At 34.0% G+C, this 20819-nt stretch overlaps 1 protein-coding gene across 4 annotated transcripts in view; it reads right to left on the bottom strand.

Moving 5' to 3' along the window:
* The window catches only part of FSTL5 (follistatin like 5), a 701705-nt gene that overhangs the window by 49078 nt on the left and 631808 nt on the right, over window positions 1–20819 (bottom strand). For all 4 annotated transcript variants that reach the window (XM_026499588.4, XM_026499587.4, XM_057310158.1 and 1 more), the window contains 2 exons: window positions 9662–9769; window positions 4100–4224 (listed from right to left, as the gene is read on the bottom strand). In XM_026499588.4, the coding sequence (XP_026355373.1) occupies window positions 4100–4224; window positions 9662–9769 (233 nt within the window). The remainder of the gene's footprint in view (window positions 1–4099; window positions 4225–9661; window positions 9770–20819) is intronic.

Here is a 20819-nt window from a genome sequence, read left to right on the forward strand (position 1 = left end):
GTACCTTGTGCTCACTTAGGCAACACATGTACTAAAAATAGGAATAACTGTATGTGACCTAGGCTGTGTCTCTCAAGGAGTGGGAAGGAATTTACTGAGGAACTGTGCAAGTGTATAAAATCAGGCCTTCCTGCTCAGATATTTTTTAAATGTAAATGAGTTTTCTGAAATTAAAATTCCTTGGGCCATTCAAAATGAATAAAGAAGATGTGAAACACATGTACACACACACACACACACACACACACACACACACTGGAATATTACTCAGCCATAAAAACAAATGAAGTCTTTTATGACGACATGGATGGACCTAGAGGCTATTATGCTAAGTGAAATAAGTCAGACAAGGACAAATATCAAATGATTTCACTTATATGCAGAATCTAAAAAGCAAAACAAATGAATAGACAAACAAAAACAGAATCATAAATACAAAGAGCAAACGTGGCTGCAGGGGAGGGAATGAAGAGGAGAATGGGTGAAACAGGTGAAGGGGATTAAGAAGTACCAACAGGAAATATAGTCAATAATATTGTGGTATTTATGTATGGTGACAGATGGTAACTATACTTACCATGGCAAGCACTGCATAACGTAGAGAATTGTCAAATCACTATGTCGTACACTTGAAATTAATATAGCATTGTATGTCAACTGTATTTTGATTAAAGAGGGGTGACGTAAATTAGGATCCAAAAATTTTCAAAGTGCTGAGAATTTTAAGCTGTCTTAAAAAGTGAACAGCTTCCCAAACTTTGTGAAGATTGATTATTTTTTAAGCCACAAGCTTATTTTTTAATATAGATGGATAAAATAATTTTGGTTCTCTTAAATTCTTCAGTCTTAATTTACTTTACAGACTAGATTAAACAAGCCTGAGAATTATAGACACCGAGAAGGGGGAAAAATGTAGAAAAAAATAAGAAGAAGCCAAGCAGGGAAAAATAGAGGCTTTTAGCAAGATTGTCACTGTTCGCAGGGGAGCCCCTGCAACAGTGTGGATTATGAGTAGTATGAACAACCACCATTAAGGACAACTTAATACTTATTTTTAATGTTTTTAAAAGATTTTACTTATTTATTTGACAGAGAAAGAGAGAGAGCACAAGCAGGGGAGGGGCAGAGGGAGAGGGAAAAGCAGACTCCCCACTGAGCAGGGAGCCCAAGTCGAGACTCAATCCCAGAACCCTGAGATCATGACCTGAACCGAAGGCAGATGCTTAACCAACTGAGCCACCCAGGCGTCCCTGAAACTTAATATTTGAACATCATTTCATTCCAGTCCTCGGAAAGAAATGAAGTAAACTGGCTAAATTTATAATAGCCAATGGCAAACGGTGTTGCTGGGACCTTCAGGCTTCGATCCATCTGACAGGAGTGTAAGTACTTATTACTCGTAATTACTGCTTCCACATAATTCATGTACCCTTAATGCAGGACTTGCTGCATCTCTGATACCATGTTAGATGCTGAGAAATTCAGTACATAAGAAATACAGTTCCCTTAATGCTATGTAATTCCCTCAATCCTATACATAGTCTGGTTTAGGAAATAATGTAGCTCTTTCTTCTTTATTTTCATTCCTGTGAGAAACATGAATTAAGAGCCTACCAGTTTTTAGGCACTTAGTATATAAAATCCTGACACTTGTCCAGGAGCTTTTCAGACACTGGAGATATAAATTATTTGAAATGAGGGTGTAGCAATCTGAGAGAAAAGCAGATTAATGTGATGAGGGGTCACAGGAAGGAAACTCATATTAATTAAACACGTATTATGTGTCAGACCTTCTGCCTGGCCTGGAAATATATACCAAGCACAGCAGTCAGAAAATAGTCTCAAATTCTGAAAAACACAAGTTACAAAAAGATAAATCTCCTCGACACATATTTAAACACATGCCAAATTTGGTTAGAAAAATATGTTACATGAAATTGGTAGAAGAAAAGACCGTATCTTTCCCTCAGATTTTCCTGATGTAGAAAAAAATTCTCATTATGTTAAAAATAGTTTATATTTAATGTTTTGATTTTGGAAATGCATGCTAATTTTTGCTCTCACTCTTCATTTAGTAATAGGAATAATTATTTTGAAGTGCAATAGAAAATTTGACCATCATTCACATTCGCGAAAATGGGACTGTATATCCAATCTATGAAAGTAGGATTGCTATAATTTAATTTAGTATGTGTTATAAGTATGGCAAAACAACCCTGCATTTCACTACCCATCCCTAAAAAGGAAAGAGATGTTTAAAAATATCCTCAAGCATACTTTTCAGTGTTTCTCATAATATAGAGAAATAACCAAAATAAAATTTTGCCTTATATGTGTTCACATTATTTAGATCTTCTTCTAATTATTAGCTCCAACACTAATTGCGTAGTAATAATTTCAGCCCTAAAGAGATATTATGTTCTGACTGTACATATAACAATTCTATAATTGAGCAATGTAATCTTATATATCAATTATAAACACAAACCCATAATTACACATAGCACTTACTGAATTTAGACAAAGTTAAACTCTTGACCTGGTAGCTATTTTACCACAATGATAGAATTTACTGGTTGCAGGGGAAAAGAAATAGCCCAAACTACACACTATTAACCCTATTAGTATTATAGACACAGGAAATTTGCTCCAAATAATTCCAATACTAGTGCATTTGGAAAAAAAAAAAAAGCAAAGCCAATAATGTATATTGAATATAGTTATGTGTAATAGGAGAATGGGGTAAATAAAAGCAAGTGTTACACAGTAAATTATTAATAATTTATCAACAACTTGAAAATAACAAAGGAATTAATTATAACACTCATTGCCAAATGAAGTTGTATCCTTATTAAGTATAAAAACATATATTTTTTAGGTACCATCTCAAGTGGTACCATTTTTGGTACATATGCTAATTTCTTCTGTGTCTGTACTATTATAGCTCTCACAGTCAGATGTAAAAATTTTTACTTCAATACAAATACTTAAAAATATGCTGCATTTTCAATAAGTTCTACTTATTTTCCATAAAACATGTAATATTGTAACGACATAATGTTTTTTAATCACGTTATTCCTGAGCATATAATAGACATTCTGAAAGTAATGGTAATTTGCTTGAAAGATAACACTAACCTCTTTGAAAACGTACTTGGCTATGCAAATAAGAGTATCTATGTAATGTCTAACTATGAGCCATGATTCTGATTTATTAATCCCCCTTTTTTACTTTTGGAAGTTGAATTTCACACTCTCTCAGAATTCTTCCAACTCCAACTCTTAGGTAAGATACTTTCCAATATAATACAAGAGAAACAAATACATACAAGAATCAAATAATGACTCATATAACATATCTGGAGCAGTTCTCCTTCAACATAATTAAGTGAGAAACAGAACAAAATATTAGTTTGGTTCAAATTCACTAATGTTGCTAAGTAATACTTCAAAAGTTTTTCAGTAAATTATCAAAATATACACTACTCGAAATTGTGATATATTCAGTCTCCCTCTTTCAAGCATTTAAACCACTTCTACGGAACTTTGGAGTGATGTCATTAGAAGTAATTACCTTTTCACCTTTTATAAATACATCCAAGGATAGAACACATCAACATGTTTCCTCAAAGTGTAAGCCTCAAACATTTCATTTCAACTTACTATTTGCTTCTAATACTTTTATATTAATTTCTATATGGGCAAAAATGATAGAAGAATGTCATTGTAATATATTGAACGGATTTCTGTGAGAGTGGTTCTTTCATCATGCTGAGTTCAAATGTCAGCATCTGCAAAAGCCTAATATGAAGACCCCAATGACAATTTGCAAAATATTAACTATAAAATTGATTTAAAAATGCCACTGATCTTTTAAAATTCACTTCCTAATGAGGCATAAAAAGAAATACATGATGGGAAATTCATTATGAATGTTGATAAATAAAAGTTCATCAAGCAGATGAGACAAGGTAAATCACGTGCAATTATGTGTGTATCCGTTATATAACAGAAATGCGTTTTATTTTTTACGACTTCCCATGGCTTCCTATCAAAATTAGAGAGAAATCTAAAAGTTGATCACTCATTTAGCACTTACCTTATGTGGGTGATGATGAGTGTTGTAGTGGGAATAAAAAAATCATCCACTCGGTCAAACTGCTTTCCCACTGGCTGGGTGTGAATAGTGTGGTGTGGCACATTCCCGCTGGCCAGGGTTATTACCTAAACAGAGCATATCATGGTTAGACATTGGCAGTACATTCCCAGCATTAATTTCATGTAGAGATGAAACAAATCAGTAGCTGTTTCATAGACTATAGCCATCCTCAAAATTAGTATATCATTAATTGGACTTTTGTAATTGTTTGCTTATTTTCAACATAGAAATTTGTTTTTATAAAGAAATAAAAAATAAGGAAAGATTTGTCTTGAATAATTTCTGCTTAAATTATAAAATAGGTAGAAATAACTTCTGTATTATAAAAGCATTAATCTTGCTATAATGAGAAAAATAAAAGCAAGCATACAGATGGTGTAAATGAGAATATTAGTTTGCTTGCTCTTCTTTCTTTCTTTCTTTCTTTCTTTCTTTCTTTCTTTCTTTCTTTTTTTCTTCAGCTTTGTGGAGGTGTAATTGATAAACAAATTAGTCTCCTAATATAGAACAGAGCTGTAAACAAAACTGAAAACTCCAAAACAAATCACATGAAATATTTTAGCTCTTAGCAACTTTAGAATAGATGAAATTATATTTAATTTTTTTCCTTCTATAAATCGAAAGTAACAGATTTAAGTAAGTTTTTTTAAAAATTTTTTTAGAGAGGAGAAAGTGAGAAGGGGAAGGGGAGAAAGAGAGAGAGAGAGAGAGAGAGAATCTTGAGCAGGCTCCCTGCTGAGCACGGAGCCCAACATGGGCTCAATCTCAGGATGCTGAGATCCTGACATGAGCCGAATTCCAGAGTTGGATGCTTAATCAAACTGAGTCACCCAGATGCCCCAGATTTAAGTAAGTTTTAATCAAAGACATTTCTTCTTATTATTCATCATTAATTGGTTTTTAAAACCTTTATAGTCCATTAAAGAAAGATCACTACATTTAAATTCTTTTATTCCTTGTATCCCATTATGCACCAAATTCTATCAGTTCTTTCTTCAGATTTTTCACACCTCTCCATTTTTTCCTATTGTTCCTGCTGGTCAACCATTGTTCTGTGTTAGCCTTTTAAAGCCCTTTTTGCCTTTATTTCTCCCCTTTTAAATCCTTTCTACATACGGCCACCAAATTAAACTCCCTAAATAATTGACTGACTCTGTTAAGTTAAATAACTTTCCTCCCTCAAAACGGAGACTTTTCCTTTGGTTTTTATGACAGAAGTAAGTGGCACTTTGATTTTTTTTTTTTTTTCTGAATGGCTAATTTTTCTTCACTCATTTGAGTATACTTTCATTGAGTTCCCCTGGAAATTGCCTTTCCAATGAAAATAGCTTATTATAACAGGATAGGCTCAGTCATGTTGTGGTTAAAAAAAGTAGAAAAAAAATATTAGTCTTAGAGCCTTGGGAAATTAAGATTTCATTTCACACCCATTACTTTCCCAGAGGGTTTTGGTTGGTATCTACTGTTTCACTTAGTATCCCATGCTGAACCAGCAGCCTTGAATGTTTCCATTTACAACAGACCACACTTGCCAGAACTAATCCTATGGCTCCACCTAACCAAACGGAGCCTATCGTGTGCCCAGAGGAAGAGAGAACCAAAGTCTTTGATAAAAGCCTTAAAGATACTCTACCTATTTTATTAATTAATATCAGTGAGAAAGTTTTCAATGGATTTTAGCCATTCATAATAATGTCTACAAGATTTTAATAAAGGTCAACAGAGGTAATGGGAATGGAACTCCTCAAATTTTCTTCCCCTTAGTTTGTATAGAAGTACATAGCTCTGAAATGCATGTACATATATTTGAAACTAATAATAATACTGAAACTGATGGCAGCAATAATAATATTTACTGAGAACCTGTTATATGCCAATATGTGTTCTCGGTAGTTTACAGGCGTCCCACAATTTAATATTAAAATAACACTATAATGTATCCCAAACTTACTGATGCAAAACTATTTTATGCCAATGAAGGTATATTAATTGAGCATCTAATTTGTGTTTGGCATAGTCCTAGGTTGTAAAAATACAATGCCACTTCCCTAGTTCTTCTCAGTCTGGACTTCATTCCCTGATGGTTCTAGGTCCTTCTCACTGCTGCAGTGGAACTGGTGGATTGCCTGATTCAGGCCTGAGCCGACACACAGATTGATCTAAGATGCACCTTAATCAATAGGCCCAATCTTGCGACAATCCTTGGTTCATTCCTAATGGCATGCTGCTCCCTCCATGTGTGATGCCTTCCACAAACCCACAGCTGCTACCTCCCACTGTCACCCCATCTGGCTGGGGCCTACTTCCCGGCCAACAGGAAGATGTAAAGACTTTATTCCAAGTTGTTTCCTGGGGACATTTCTTCTCTAATTATTGTGCGTTTGAAAAGACATTACATATGGATTGTAAAACTGTGCAGATGACAGTCTCATGACTTTTAGAACAGCATTTCTTAAATTTTCATAAGTCATAGATGCCTTTTAAAAAGGAAAAATATAACTAGGATAAATCTTTGAGAATTCATCTGAGAACACTAATTGGAAAATCACTGTCTTATATACCTAACATTATGGCAGTTTATGAGTTTTTATTAATTAATTATAAATATCACAGAAAATAATATATTTTGCTTCCATAATTGATGAAGATGTATAGATTTGATTATAGTCAAAATGAAAACACAAAGTAGAAGTATACCTAGGACTTTCAGATCCTTGATAAAAGGTTTTTGCACCTTTATGGTTTCAGTGGCCACTATTATAAGATAAACTGCATTAGGGCAAAAAGGTACTGCCTAAGTAACCATCACAACCTAGCATCGATGTCTCTAGTTCTAGTCTGATCTTTCAACATGGCACAGCGACACTCTAGCAAAAATGGGGCCTTGCCCATGTTTTCCGTTTGGTGAATTCTATTTTACCATAGGAAAGTCTATTCCTCTTTTCAAACAAATCTTAAATCTCATTTCCTTTGCAGATGTTTCCTGATCATCTTGTTGGGAGACAATTATCCATGAATATTTTGACATTTCTGCTGAGTCAGGTCTTTCTGAGCAAAGGGCACTAGCAAAGCTGGAGAAAGGACGATGGCACAGCAAAAATGCCTCGGAAGCTAAAGGTGGGGTATTGCTCCTGAGAGAGGTAGAGACTTAACTCCTTTGAGCCCTACTGACATTCCAGGGTATTGACCTGATAAAATTTGCATTCCAGAGTAAAAATAATAACAGGATGGACTGATATGCCAACAGTCTAAAAAAAAAAAAACAACCTTAAAACACATAATTTCAGGGTCCTTCTCCTGTTAGAGCAACTGTGCTGTACATACAGGGTAACATTAATTTCTCACCCCTCCACCCTTAGGATGGGGGCTGGAGTATATACGCTAGCACGGTCCTGAGTAAGAAATGGTCTGTTCTCTGATCCAGAGACCCTGTGTTTCCTGTCAGCCTGTCTGTCTATCCAACTATGTATTATCTTATCTAATCCATCACATAGATATGTGTATATATGTGTGTATAAATGTTACTTTATGCAAATACATCTAACTGTATGTACTATTTTACGAGTACTTCTCAATTCTTACATTTTATTTTACATTTTCAGATGTGAGACTTACCTTTCCTTCCACTCAGCAAATATTTAAAAAATTCATTAAATCTTAAAAGCATATTTTTTATTGGACATTCAGAGAAAAAGAACCCATTTTTAAATGGCTGAATAATGTGTGGGAAGTTACTTAACACCTTTTCAAAGTCTTTTTCTCCCCTTTCTGTATGATATTGAAGGAGTGTGCCTAAAGTGCTTTATGGAAGTTTTTCAACCCCGAGAAAGCTATTAATCTATCACAGTAGCAAGTACCAAAGGGGAGGGGAAGGATTCAGTTCCAAAGAATACAATATATTGAAAATTCATACAGATTTAAAAGAAAATATATTTTTTAACTTTTATAAGCTGTGTTTATTTTATTTTAAAGGTAAAGAAAATTAATTCATGAGTAAACTTTAAAAAAAAAATCATGTATATTAACCTGTTCTATCTTGTGAAGATTTAAGTACAAAATAGCAAATAACTAGACAATATTATCATATTGTGATAGATCAGTCAAACAACTGTCCACAATGAAGACTGTACTCTTTCCATCAAAAGATGAGGTCTGTTACTTCACCCTCTTGAATCTAGCAGGCAGCGTGACTTGCTTTGATCAAGAAGTTGTGGTGGAAGTGACTTAACGTGAATTCTAGTGCCTAGATCTTAATTAGCCTTGCACCTTCCACTGTCTTATACCCTGGGACCACCACACTGAGATTCCAGCCTAAAGGATGAGCAGGCACATGCAGGAGACACAAGCCACCCAGCCATTCACCAGGAGCGCATATCAGATGTGGGGCTGAGGCTATTTTGAACCATCCAGCTCCTGTAATCAGATGAGTGAGGCCATCTGAGTGCTCCCCCAATCATGCTTGCAAACTGCCTAGATTGCCGAACCATGGAACTATGGGTAATAAGTCATTCTTTAATTCTGTATAACACATCAAATTTGGGGGGCTATGATTTGCCACAATAGATAACTGGAATACTATTATATGTTAGATGTTTCAAATGACACGTATTTCTAATGAAATATAACAGGAACCGTCATTCTGATAGTGCCTTTAAAAGATTTCATTTCGATAGACCTGCCTTTTCTAAGTTAAATATTGCAAAACTAAAAATCCTTCAGAAACATTTAAAGTATTGGTAGTGACAACCAATTAAAATTAAAAACATGGCACTCAATTGACGTACTGAAAACTGGCCAAAGGTTAATGATTTGTAAGTAGAGGAATGTTCACGGCAGTGCTATAATCACGAGGTAGTTGAGACATAGATAAAACACATTTTCAGGGCCAAATGTTCCTTCTCATTCCCTCTCAGTTTTCCGTTAAACTTTTAACTCCAACAATTGAATCTGTGCCAAAGAGACACCGTCAAAATATATATTTTTCACCCTCTGTCAAGATCTATATAAACAACTTTAAAACAAACAAATTCCACAAAAACTATATCACTTATTTCCTAATTAGAAATGAGCCTGTGCTCAGATATCTGTTTGGAGAAAAATGGAGATCTGCCTTGAGACTGTCTAATTCTCTTGGTCTGTAGCTCATATGCCCCATTTTGAAAACAGAGATGGAAACAAGAATATTCTCATGTAAATTGTAGGGAGGCAGGTAATTGCTGAAAGGTAAATTATGACTATTGTTCCCTAATGGCATCAGTTTTGTCATCATTGGTTTTTCTTTTTGCCTGCCAATCTAACCTTTGATAAGTATAAGATGTAATATTTTCCATCCAAACAAGTACTTGAGTATTAACTTGTTCCCCCTTTTCTGCACAGATCTAGATATGATTAAAGTACAGTCCTCAGACGAAGAAGATCGCTGTTAAATAGTTATAAATATCCAATGAGATATCTAAAGGTTTAAAAATCACTATTTCCTCGAATATGCTGAAATGTGCTTACCTGCAGTGTTGGAGAAGTCTTTTCCGTGGTACCCCAGCTCAGCACCCAGACCTGATCATGTGATTTGTCGTAGTGTAATTTAACTGGTACGGGGTCTGTGCTTACTGCCTATAATAAATAGGAGTGGAAAAAAATTTTTTTCAGACTGAAATATTAGTTTAAAGCGATGCCAGAAATTATGAAAGAACAAAAGCATTTAGAAGTCAGATTAAAAATTTATGTTGCCAATTTTCTGTTTTTCTAAATCTTCATTTGTTTAATTCGGAAATATGATACTTTACCCAGGCATGTTTTTGCACAATTTTATACAGTCTTATGTTCCTTCATTACCTATGCAAATTGTGTATCATGGAGAAGTTATTTAGAAACTTAAGATATATAAATGATTAATATGTATTCAATTGTTGAACACAGGTAAGAATTATGTTGATATTATTGGGTTTTTTTCATTCTAATGTTGGGCATGGGATTTGGCCATCTATAATGCTAAAATGCCTACATCTGATACACAGTGGTAACCCTAAAGACAGATTACCTCATTTAGTTTCCTTAACGAGAAACCTAAAATCACAGAAAGAAGTAAAAGCATTTTTTTAACCATCCTTGATACGGTAAATGTGTTTTTCTGCCAATATTTATAATATTTAGCATTTACTTAAAACCAAAAGTTCAGAAAACAAATGGCTGCCAGGAAGTTATTTCACTCACCTTAATTTCAAGCTATTTATATTTCAAGCTAATACCTTTTTCAAGTAATTTCCTGTAGTAGTTCCTTATGTATGTTTTTCTAATTTTATAACTTAAAACAAACTATATCCAATACAACAATCTTTATTCAATATTGAAATCATTTCTTTCCGAAGCTCTGTTAAATATCCTTAGAGAATTTCCTAATTTTTAGTTCAGAATGCAGTCCTCTTCTCAGTGGGTTAGTTAAAGGTAAACGACATTTGTGGTTGAACATGTGAAGATTCATATTTTAGCTAACATGTTGGCAATTTAGTCTTACTAAAGTATTTATTTTCTAAAACCTTCCCCTGAATTTTATCTATTTAAAATTCTCAATACTCTTGGATTACTGAATTAATTATTTGATTTCTGAAAAGGCCTATTTAAATATTTCTGTGTTAGTGTCCTCATGACTTTCTTCCTGGCTAACAGAGCCATTACACTGTTTTGAGATCAGGTGGCCAAGAATGTTCTCAGGGAAGGTAGCTCATTTGGTGAGCATCAGAGATTTAACCTATTCCCCTTTCACAAATGCCAAGTTTCCCAGCCTCTCTAGAGGCTCCCCTGGTCACATGACCCAGTCTCATTTATCCATGCTAAGGATTAATTCAATGAATGATTTTTGAGAATGATATTGCACCACACTTTCTCTATGTTCCTGCTTTGAATGCTATCACATAAGAACATTAAGCCTTAATTTCCAAAGTCATTTTGAGGCCATGAAACAATAAGCTTAAGAAGGAAAAGCCGCACAACATTGAGGATTTGACAGGAGAAAAATGAAAGGAGACTGAATTCTCCGTGACAACTTTGCGTTGCTGCACAAACTTAGAACTGTCTCTAGACGAGGTTATTTGGGATAATTAAATAGCTTTATTGCTTAAGAAATAGTCTGGTATTTTGTTAATTGTAATCTAGTGAACGCCAGATGTTTCATTTAAGTTCTTCAGGTACTCATCGATAATTTCAATGTGTATATAGCAAAAGTGCCATCATTAATCATTCCACTAATAACAAAGCAATAAGATTCCTTTGATTTTTCGTATTTCCCCCTTTATATGTAAAACTTGATCTATGTGTGATTATAACAGTTACCCTATTTTGCATGCAGCTTAAAAAGAAATAATCTTTAGGTCTTTAAAATGCTAAAGATAAAATAGTTCAACAACAAAAGCAATAGTAACAAAGACCTCATTGTTATTAAATTATTGAGACAGTTACACAAAGAGCAAAGATCTTTAGATAATTTTAAATATTAAGGAACAATTTAAATGCAAATTTCCAGCTTGCCTGCTCTAGTAAGGTTCTTTTCTTTCATTGATTCCTTTCCTAAGTATTACCTTCGAGGGGCATACCACAATCCATGGGTTAAGTTAATATCCACATAAAACAGGACTAGAAATGGAGACTCAGTCTTACCCGTAGTCATCCAGCAGGCAATCAGCAGAGCTGGGATTTGATAGTCTGTTTATCCCCAGTGTGCAACTCCTGTGAACATGAACCACCATCCTCCCTAGCTGATAGCTGAATTCCCGACAATGTGTGGATATGTTGCCTGCCTGTTTGTTGCCTCATGCATAAGAAACGTTCTTTGGGCGTTTTCTCTTTTGGTAGGTGGAGGGAAATCCATGGGCCCAAATGTATGCAGTATCATCTGTATAAGCAGCACCGACCTAGTGGGCAGCAGTATACACCATGCTCGTGAGCATGCATTCTGAAGCCGACTGCAAATTTTAGCTTAAGTGAAAAAAAAATAATAGCTCAGGAAGCTTTTCTGTGGTGCGCCATGGAAAAGCTAATTGAACTAGAGCTATTTTCATGACAATTAGCGTCATAGTGTTTTAAAGTTGGAGATACAGTACCCTTATTTAGCAAATGAAGAATCCGAGACTTAGAAGAGAAAGTAAATACACGCAGTCTTTGTCCTTAAAGAATTATAGGCTAGAGGGTGAAAGAACTTAAAATAACTAGATTCCAGTCACAAAATAAAAAAGAAGGACCAAATGCCATGGAAATGCAGAGGAAGAAGTACAAAGCAGGATGAAGGATGGGGAGGAGGTGATGCTTTGATTGGGGCTTTAAGTATGAATATTTTTATAAGTGGGAAGACAGAGACTATTCTTCAAAGTTAACTTATGAGAATATGTTCCCGGAGATGTCAAAAAGCAGTCCATGAATAACGACCTTCAAATAACTAAGATATATGTATTTGAAAGAGAAAAATATCAATTTTCAAAACAGCTTCAGATTTTGAAAAATATCTGCTCAATCGTCTCCAAAATGTTTGAACATTTTTGTCTCTCAGCATTTCAAAGGTTTGGTATAAAATTCAATATATTTTGGTGTTTGGTTATAATAGCTCACCAGAACTGAAAAAGATATGCAGATCAAAATGAAGAAAAATACATCTGACATACTTTATTTGGAAAATGTTTAACTCTTGGGGGGAAAAAATCTGTTTACAACTTTTCAAGTGTACAGATAGAACACATTTTACAGAGGGAACATTTACATGGTTTTCATCAAAACGATCATGTAACAAAGACAGAAATATTTCCAAACAACCATCCTCAGGATAATCTTGCCATACCCAATTTTCAGCCAAAAAACAGATATTTTCCTACTTATGTTGTCAACTTTTGAAAGGAATAAATTGTATGTATTGGATTTCACAAAATACCTGCTAGTATACTCTGGAAATTACTTTAAATGATGAGTAAGTTTAGACCATTAGCTTTTGTAAAAGAGAAAGACAGTATATTTGATACTTAAAATATTATTTTTCTTGCCACAATTAAGCCTCTGTGTTTTTTTAAAATAGCTTAAATGTTTCTGCACATTTTATGAAAGGGATTGTAAAGATTCTCTTATCCTTGACTGCCCTCTTTCTCCCATGCCTCACATTCTCAGGAAACAGGATTCTATGTGCCTTCTCAATACTGACCTCGGCAGCTTCTGCCCTGATACCATGAAGAACAGAGCCTCTATCCTCTTGACTCTCATCACACGGCTTCTAACTTCTAATTTTATATATACTCACCACCTTTCTCAACAGATTTGTTAAGATGGGTTTTTTTTTTTTTTTTTTTTTTTTGGTAAGCATTAGACAGATCATAACACTAATCTGCTCAAAGGACTACAGCGTCTTTTCATTTCCCTCAGAGTAAAGCCAGAAGTCCTTCCAATGACTCCCAGGCCCTAGCTGACCTGCCTCTTCCCTCTTCTTTCTCTGACCCCTTCACCTACTACTCCAGTCGAGATGCTCTGGGCCTCCTGCTGTTCATCCAACATGCCAGCCACAGTTCTGCCTTTCAGAGGGCTTTTCCCCTGAATGGTCTCCCCCTGGATAGCCCAGTGTCTGCTTCCTCAACACATTCACTGCTCCGAATTCACCCTCTCAGCGAGGCCAGCCTGATCACCCAGCCTAATACTGTAATCAGCCTTCCCCTGGTGCACATCCCCTCATCTTCAGCTTTCCCAATCCCACCTGGTCTTATACCACTATTTTACTTTTTCCAAAGCACTTACCACCTGACTGCATATTATATAATTTGCATTTATAGTATTCCTATTTTTCATTGTCCGTCTTCATCCAATGGATTCTAGGTTCCAAGAAAGCAGCTTTTCTTTCTGTTTAAGTCAATAATATTACCTATGCACTTAGAACAATACCTTGTAAATAGCAATATTCAACATACAATTAATGGGACTCTAAATCTACTTAATTGGGAAAAGCAAATTGCAAAATTAAACAGTGTTCCAAAACTTATTATTAAGATCATCATTATCATTTTATTTAAGAGAGACAATTATACTCTGTACCATACTTATTATGAAGAGAGGAGTTTTTTTTAATGTTTTACAAATACAAATTATTTTAATTTAATCTTCATAATAATTTTTGTGTTGAGGTGTACAGTATTGTTATCCCCTTTGTACAGATAAAAGTGAACTAATGTACCAACATTGATCCCTTCTTATTATAAAACTCCCTCTTTTGTCTTCAGGTGCCCTTCTGTCCACTGTGCATTACATCACTATTCAACATACAGATGAATGTTGGCTTCCCGTGTTGGTCCATATATTAAATATTTATAAAAGGTAATGTGATTTTTTTAAACATAAAAAGACATATAAATGACATCCTTGTATTCCCTTCTCACAACTCATCATCTTTCATTCCATTATGCTGCACACATTCCAGTTTGGAGACCACTGGTGTATATAGGTTTTTTTTTTTTTTTCTTTCTGCAGCTACCAACCATTTTTCAAGAAGAAATGATATAAGTTGAATAACAACATTCAAAAATATGTGTTTAGAAGAAAATATTCCATGGATAGTCATCTTTCACCTCAGAATTAACCTATATAGATTTCTCATTCATTACTTTGCATAATTTGTATTTCACTACTGATATTGTTTTGCTAGTAAAATTGTTCCAGACTTTGCCTTGAGAAGCCTATGGAGATGAGATTTATTTGTAGCAGGTGATTCAAATCTCAGCCATAATAGAACAAAGGGAATCAGTTTAGATCTATTGAATGATTCTGTAAGATTTTGTTTAAAGGTTCTGATACTGTAGTCAGAAATATTCCCCCCGTATCATAAACACTACGGTTTTCTGCACAGAGTGGCATTTGCTTGGCCTGGTGATATTCAGATAATTAAGCCACAATCCTACTTGCAAAAATGAATTGATCTTTTAAACATTTTCAGAAATAACTTTCAAATTACAATGTGTTGTTATTGTAATTAATAGTAGTTATCTACATATTCAGGTCTGAAAATCCATTTCTCAATTTTCCATATAAGTACCATTTTCAGAGTGCTATATTATCGTGTTGAATTAACTTCTTCTATTCCTTCATTAAAATGTTTAAAATACACTCTATAATGTAATAACAAAAAGGACTTATTTGTAGCTTTATATACCAATAAAATATTTTTTCTTTATTACTTTAAAACATTGCTTAAGCATATCATTTACTTACATTATAAGGGTTTTATTTTTCCTCTTTGTCGATCTACAAACCTTAACTCCTTCATAATCCCAACATACCCAGTGTTATACAAATTTATCAGTACTGCTGGAGGAGGTCAGACAAATATTAAAAATGTAAAGTACACGCTATACTGCTCCTGGACCGGTTGCATCACCTTCTATAAAGATGGCTTATTTTATGAGGGGGAAAATACTGGTAATAGCAACAAAGATACACAAAACTTGAGGTTTGGGCTTGACATGAAGGAACAGTGAAGCAAGCTTGTTTATCAGCCTGACAAGGAGAGTACCAGCTGGCTAATTAAGTGAACCTAATTTAAACTAATGATGTCGATTCTCAAGATAATGTGCTAATGGCTAGAGGAGACTGCTGATGACACTTAAGAATACTCCCGAGGTGTCGCAAGCCACTTTGGCATCCAAGCAGAACCTGATTTTGCTCCACAGAAGACAAAATGAGGTCAGTTGTTTACTAGGTAGTCTTTCATACAGCCAAATATCACCTGCCTGCCACTCTTACAAAAATTCCACAGTAAGAAAGGCAACACACAGTTGATGGTTAAAGCAGCAGCAACCTTACCGATTCCATTAAAAAATTGTGACCTTTTACTTTCTAAGCTGCATATAAAAATGATACTGTTGTATCCACTGAAAAAAACATACTCCAATGTATTTTAACATAAATTTTATAAAACCTTATGTTGTCAAGAAAATATTTGTCATTTAATAATAAAATGTAACAAAGCTATTCCAAATTTTTAAATTTTTAATCCTAAGTACACATTTACTACCAATCCACACAGTCTTTTGCACATATTCTTTGGCACGTATTTGCATGCGAAAGAAAGAGGCAGAAATATGATTTCTTAGATAAGGTCAGCATAAAACACTAGGGATATACTTTAATTAGATTGAAAAAGAAAGCTTGAAAGATTAAAGTTAAATAAAAGTAGTATCTTTTTGTCTCTTTTTTTCAAGATTGATTTTGCACTTCACTGTTCCATTTCTATATCCACACCGGAGAAAATTCTATGGCATTTTCTACCATGTTTGGGAGAAGATTAACTACATTTCTGTTATAGTTAATATTCTTAGCGATTTCTGTATAATATACTCAGGGTTGAAAGAAAGAAATAAACGCCTACAGCACACAATCAGGAAGTAAAACTTCACTTGGATGCAAAAAAGACTGACTTCAAACCCAGCCTCAGCTGAGAAAAGTGGTCAAGTTGAGAAAGGATGCTTAACTTTTTACACAATTAACTTCGTACTTTGCAGTTGACTTTGAGTGTGCTCTGTCCTTGGAGATAAATACAGCTTTAAATCACAAAGTTGTTGTTGTTGTTTCAATTTAGTCTTTTAAGTAGCTAGAAATGTTCTTTCTTTAAATAGTTTTAAAACTTGAACTACTGGATTATTAATTTATAAAACAGAGGGTTTAATATCTAAGTCTGCAAAATCTATCATGTTGTATTGAAATTGGGAAAACCTTGAGGGAATTTATAATTCTAAGAAATGAAGTATTTTCAAGTATGAAAATAGAACCACTAGGATATTTATAATTCACCTTTAAGCATGTACTTTTTGAGGACTAAAATTTACATACTCTAAGGTAATGTTAAGACAAATATAAGGCTGTGATCATTCACCCAGCAGGTAGTAGAGGTATGGAATTCATTATCTAAAGAGCTCACAGACTGAACTTACACATGGTTTTGAAAGTGAAAACTTAGACAAATTAAAACCTTGAAAATTTTGTTTTTTTATTTTTATTTTATTTTTTTAAAGATTTTATTTATCCACTTGACAGAGAGAGAGAAAGAGAAAGCAAGAGCGCACACAAGCGGGGGGGAGGGGCAGGTAGAAGGAGAGGGAGAAGCCCGCTGCCCGCTGAGCAGTGGCCCAAGGAAACAGGGCTCAATCCCAAGACCCTGGGATCATGACCTGAGCAGAAGGCAGCACCCAACTGACTGAGCCACCCAGGCACTGCCTGTTTTTTAAAAAGACAATCTTTTGTGTCTATTATCTAAAATTTCAGGTTGTTATTTACAGTCAACAATAGGTTTCAAGGACTAGTATCCTATCAGAAAGGAGACTGAATATACCCAATATGGAAATTTTCATTTTATAAACAATGGTGATCTCTACATTTCTATAGAACAGATTGTTGCAGAATGGCCCAAATCATCACAGCTACTCTTTCACTTCCCATCTTTCCAGTGGGGTATTCAGTAACCCCTATAATTCAAAACCTTTTCTTTTATTGACAGAAGGGTAATATTCAACTCCATCACACATCTCTCCAGAGCTATGTGAGCAACCCTGTGACTCTCTACTTCCTCTGCCTTTTTGTCCCAAGGATTAAATTCTCACATTTTCCCTACGATAGCAATGATTCTGGTACATTGTTCTCCAAATAGAAGGTAGCTGTAGGAAGTGAGGCAATAAGGCTGATAAATCGTGGTGTGGGGCAAGATGCATGTAGAGAAGCTTAAGATTTGTCTTTGGTGATAGAAAGTCTGAGAATACACAAAGACTCTACCCAGAGCAGGTTGAGTAAGTAAAGCAGGAAATCAGCCATCAAGTCAGCTTTCACCTCTAAACCCATCTGAGATAGAATATTCTTTTGTTGTTTTGTTTTAGAACTCTCAAATCAAGATTCCTTTTTTATTCCTATTTGGGTTACATGATATTAACATATTTTCCCCTTAATTTGTTCTTTCCCACTTTGTTTTTAAAATTCACTACCATGATTTTTACCTTAATGCTTTCTTAGTTTCTTTTACTCTCTGCAAGGATTGTGGTTATATATTCTTTTACTCAATTCTAATAGTGTTAATCATGACTTTTGTCCTTGTTCTTTGCAAAAATTCCCAGTTTCCTTTTGATTAGTCTTCTTTGAATAACTTAATTTTTGCCTTTTATACATTCATTCCTTTGTGTCTTTATATACATATCTTTATACTTTCTTTCATTCAGATCGTTCTGATTTTCTTCAGCTAAATTCTAAAATTATCTGGTTAAATTAATCTATTACTGATTTTTTTTAATTAAGGAGCAATATTCCCTGAAAACACAGCCTTATTTGGATTCAACATATTTAATCATGATTATCAATATTACTTGATATTAATATTAATATTTTACATTTACATTGGTGCTATTAATAGTTAGCTTAACATTGTGTCAGAGAATCAGTATGAAATAATTTTCATTACTATTTCTTGTGACTTAATTCACTTTCACTAAATGCTTCATTTAGTGAATGCTATGGTCTTTGCGTCCCCTGCAGAATTCATATTCTGAAATCCCAACCCCCAAAGATGATGATATTAGGAAGTATGATCTTTGGGAAGTGATGAGGATGGAACCCTCATGAATGAATTAGTGCTTTTATAAAAAAGATCCTTCAGAGATTCCTCACCCCTTCTACTGTGTGAAGACAGTGAGATGGCACCAGCTATGAACCAACAAGAGGACCCTTACCAGATCACAACATGCTGACACCTTGATCTTAGACTTTCAGACTCACAATTGTGAGAAGTAAATTTCTGCTGTTTATAAGCTACACAGTCTGTCCTATTTGGTTATAGTGGCCTTAATAGACTAAGAAAAGATAATGGTAAATTGTTTAATGATGATAAACTATATATATATATAGAGAGAGAGAGAGATGATATATATATAGAGAGAGATGCTCTTTCTGATATAATATATATAATACATATAAATATATATAATATTAAATATATTATACATATAATATATATATAAAACCCTTCTGTTGATAAAAGTATATATATATAATCATTGCTGGATGCAAAGGCTTACACACACATCCGTTAATTCAAGCATAGCAACAATGTTGTTCAATTCATATATACTATTGATTTTGTTGATTTATCATGTGTAGAAGTATCAAATTCTCCTCACTTTGATCCTGTGTCAATCCTAATGTAGTTTGGCAATAATTACCTTGTAAAATTGTAAGCAATCATATATGTTTTTAGTCTTATATTTTCTTAATAAAGTAAACATTTTATCATTATCATAACTTGCTTTAACTCAATGCTTTGTGCCTTAAAGTTCTTTTTAAAATCTGATGTCAATATATCTACATCAGCTTTATTGTTTTGTTGTTAGTATAATTCCCGCATTATCTGTACTGTCCTTAAATGTCACTTTCTCTTTTATCTTTTTTAGGGGGTGTATCTCATAATGTGCATATGGCTAGATTTCCATTATTCAGTCCAACAATATTAGTCCATCCTCAGTTATTGTAATTGTGAACATACTTTGAGGGTTTTTTTGTTATTTATTTTATTTGTTAAATATTTGAATATAACTGACACACAATGTTACATTAGTTTCAAGTGAACAACTTAGTGATTTGACAAGTTTATACATTATGCTGTTCACTATAAGTATAGCTACCATATGTCCCATTACATTGCTATTACTATATCACTGACTATATTCCTTATACTCTGCTTTTTATCCCTGTCACTTATTCATTTATAACTGGAGGGGTCCCCTTCACCCATTTTACCCAACCCCCCACCTACCTCCCTTCTGGGGACTATCAGTTTGTTCTCTGTACTTATAGTTTGATTCTGCTTTTTGTTTGTTTATTCTTTTATTTATTTATTTATTTATTTTAGATTTCACTTAGGAGTGGAATCATATAGTGTATTTGTCTTCCTCCATCTGACTAATTTCACTTAGCATAATACCCTCTAGGTCCATCCATGTTGTCTCAAATGATACAATAGTATCCTTTTTTATGGCTGTGTATTATTATATTATGTATCACATTTTTCCTTATTCATTCATCTATCAATGGACACTTAGTTTGCAATGCTGCAATAAACATATTACCTTTTTCAGTTAGTGTTTCCCTTTTTCCTGGGTAGATACCACTAGTGGAATTATTGGATCATATGGTATTTCTATTTTTAATTTTTTGAGGATCTCCATATTGTTTTCTGAGATATCACCTTAGAATGGCTAAAATCAAGGAGACAAGAAACAGGAAGTGTTGAAGAGGATGTAAAGAGAAAGGAACCCTTGCGTACTGCAGAAAACAGTATGCTGTTTCCTCAAAAAATGGATGTGTTTGGTTTTATTCTATCATTTTGTTTAAATTTGTTTCTATTTGTTTTGGGTTTTCCATTCTTTTTATTTATCTTTATTATTTATTCTTTCCCCACTGTATTTATTTGCAAGTTGTTCATTGAATTTTAATTTATCATAGACAGACACAGTATTTCAAGACAGATTCTTGCAACATTAATAAGCATACCTAACATATTTTTGGATAATCAGTTATTCCCATTCCAAAATAGTACAAGAAATCTTAAAATATTTCAAACAAATCATCCCTTTCTCCGTTTACATATTGCTGTACAATAAACACTTGTGTTACT

Source organism: Ursus arctos, unplaced genomic scaffold, assembly GCF_023065955.2.
Source record: "Ursus arctos isolate Adak ecotype North America unplaced genomic scaffold, UrsArc2.0 scaffold_11, whole genome shotgun sequence".
Taxonomy (NCBI): domain Eukaryota; kingdom Metazoa; phylum Chordata; class Mammalia; order Carnivora; family Ursidae; genus Ursus; species Ursus arctos.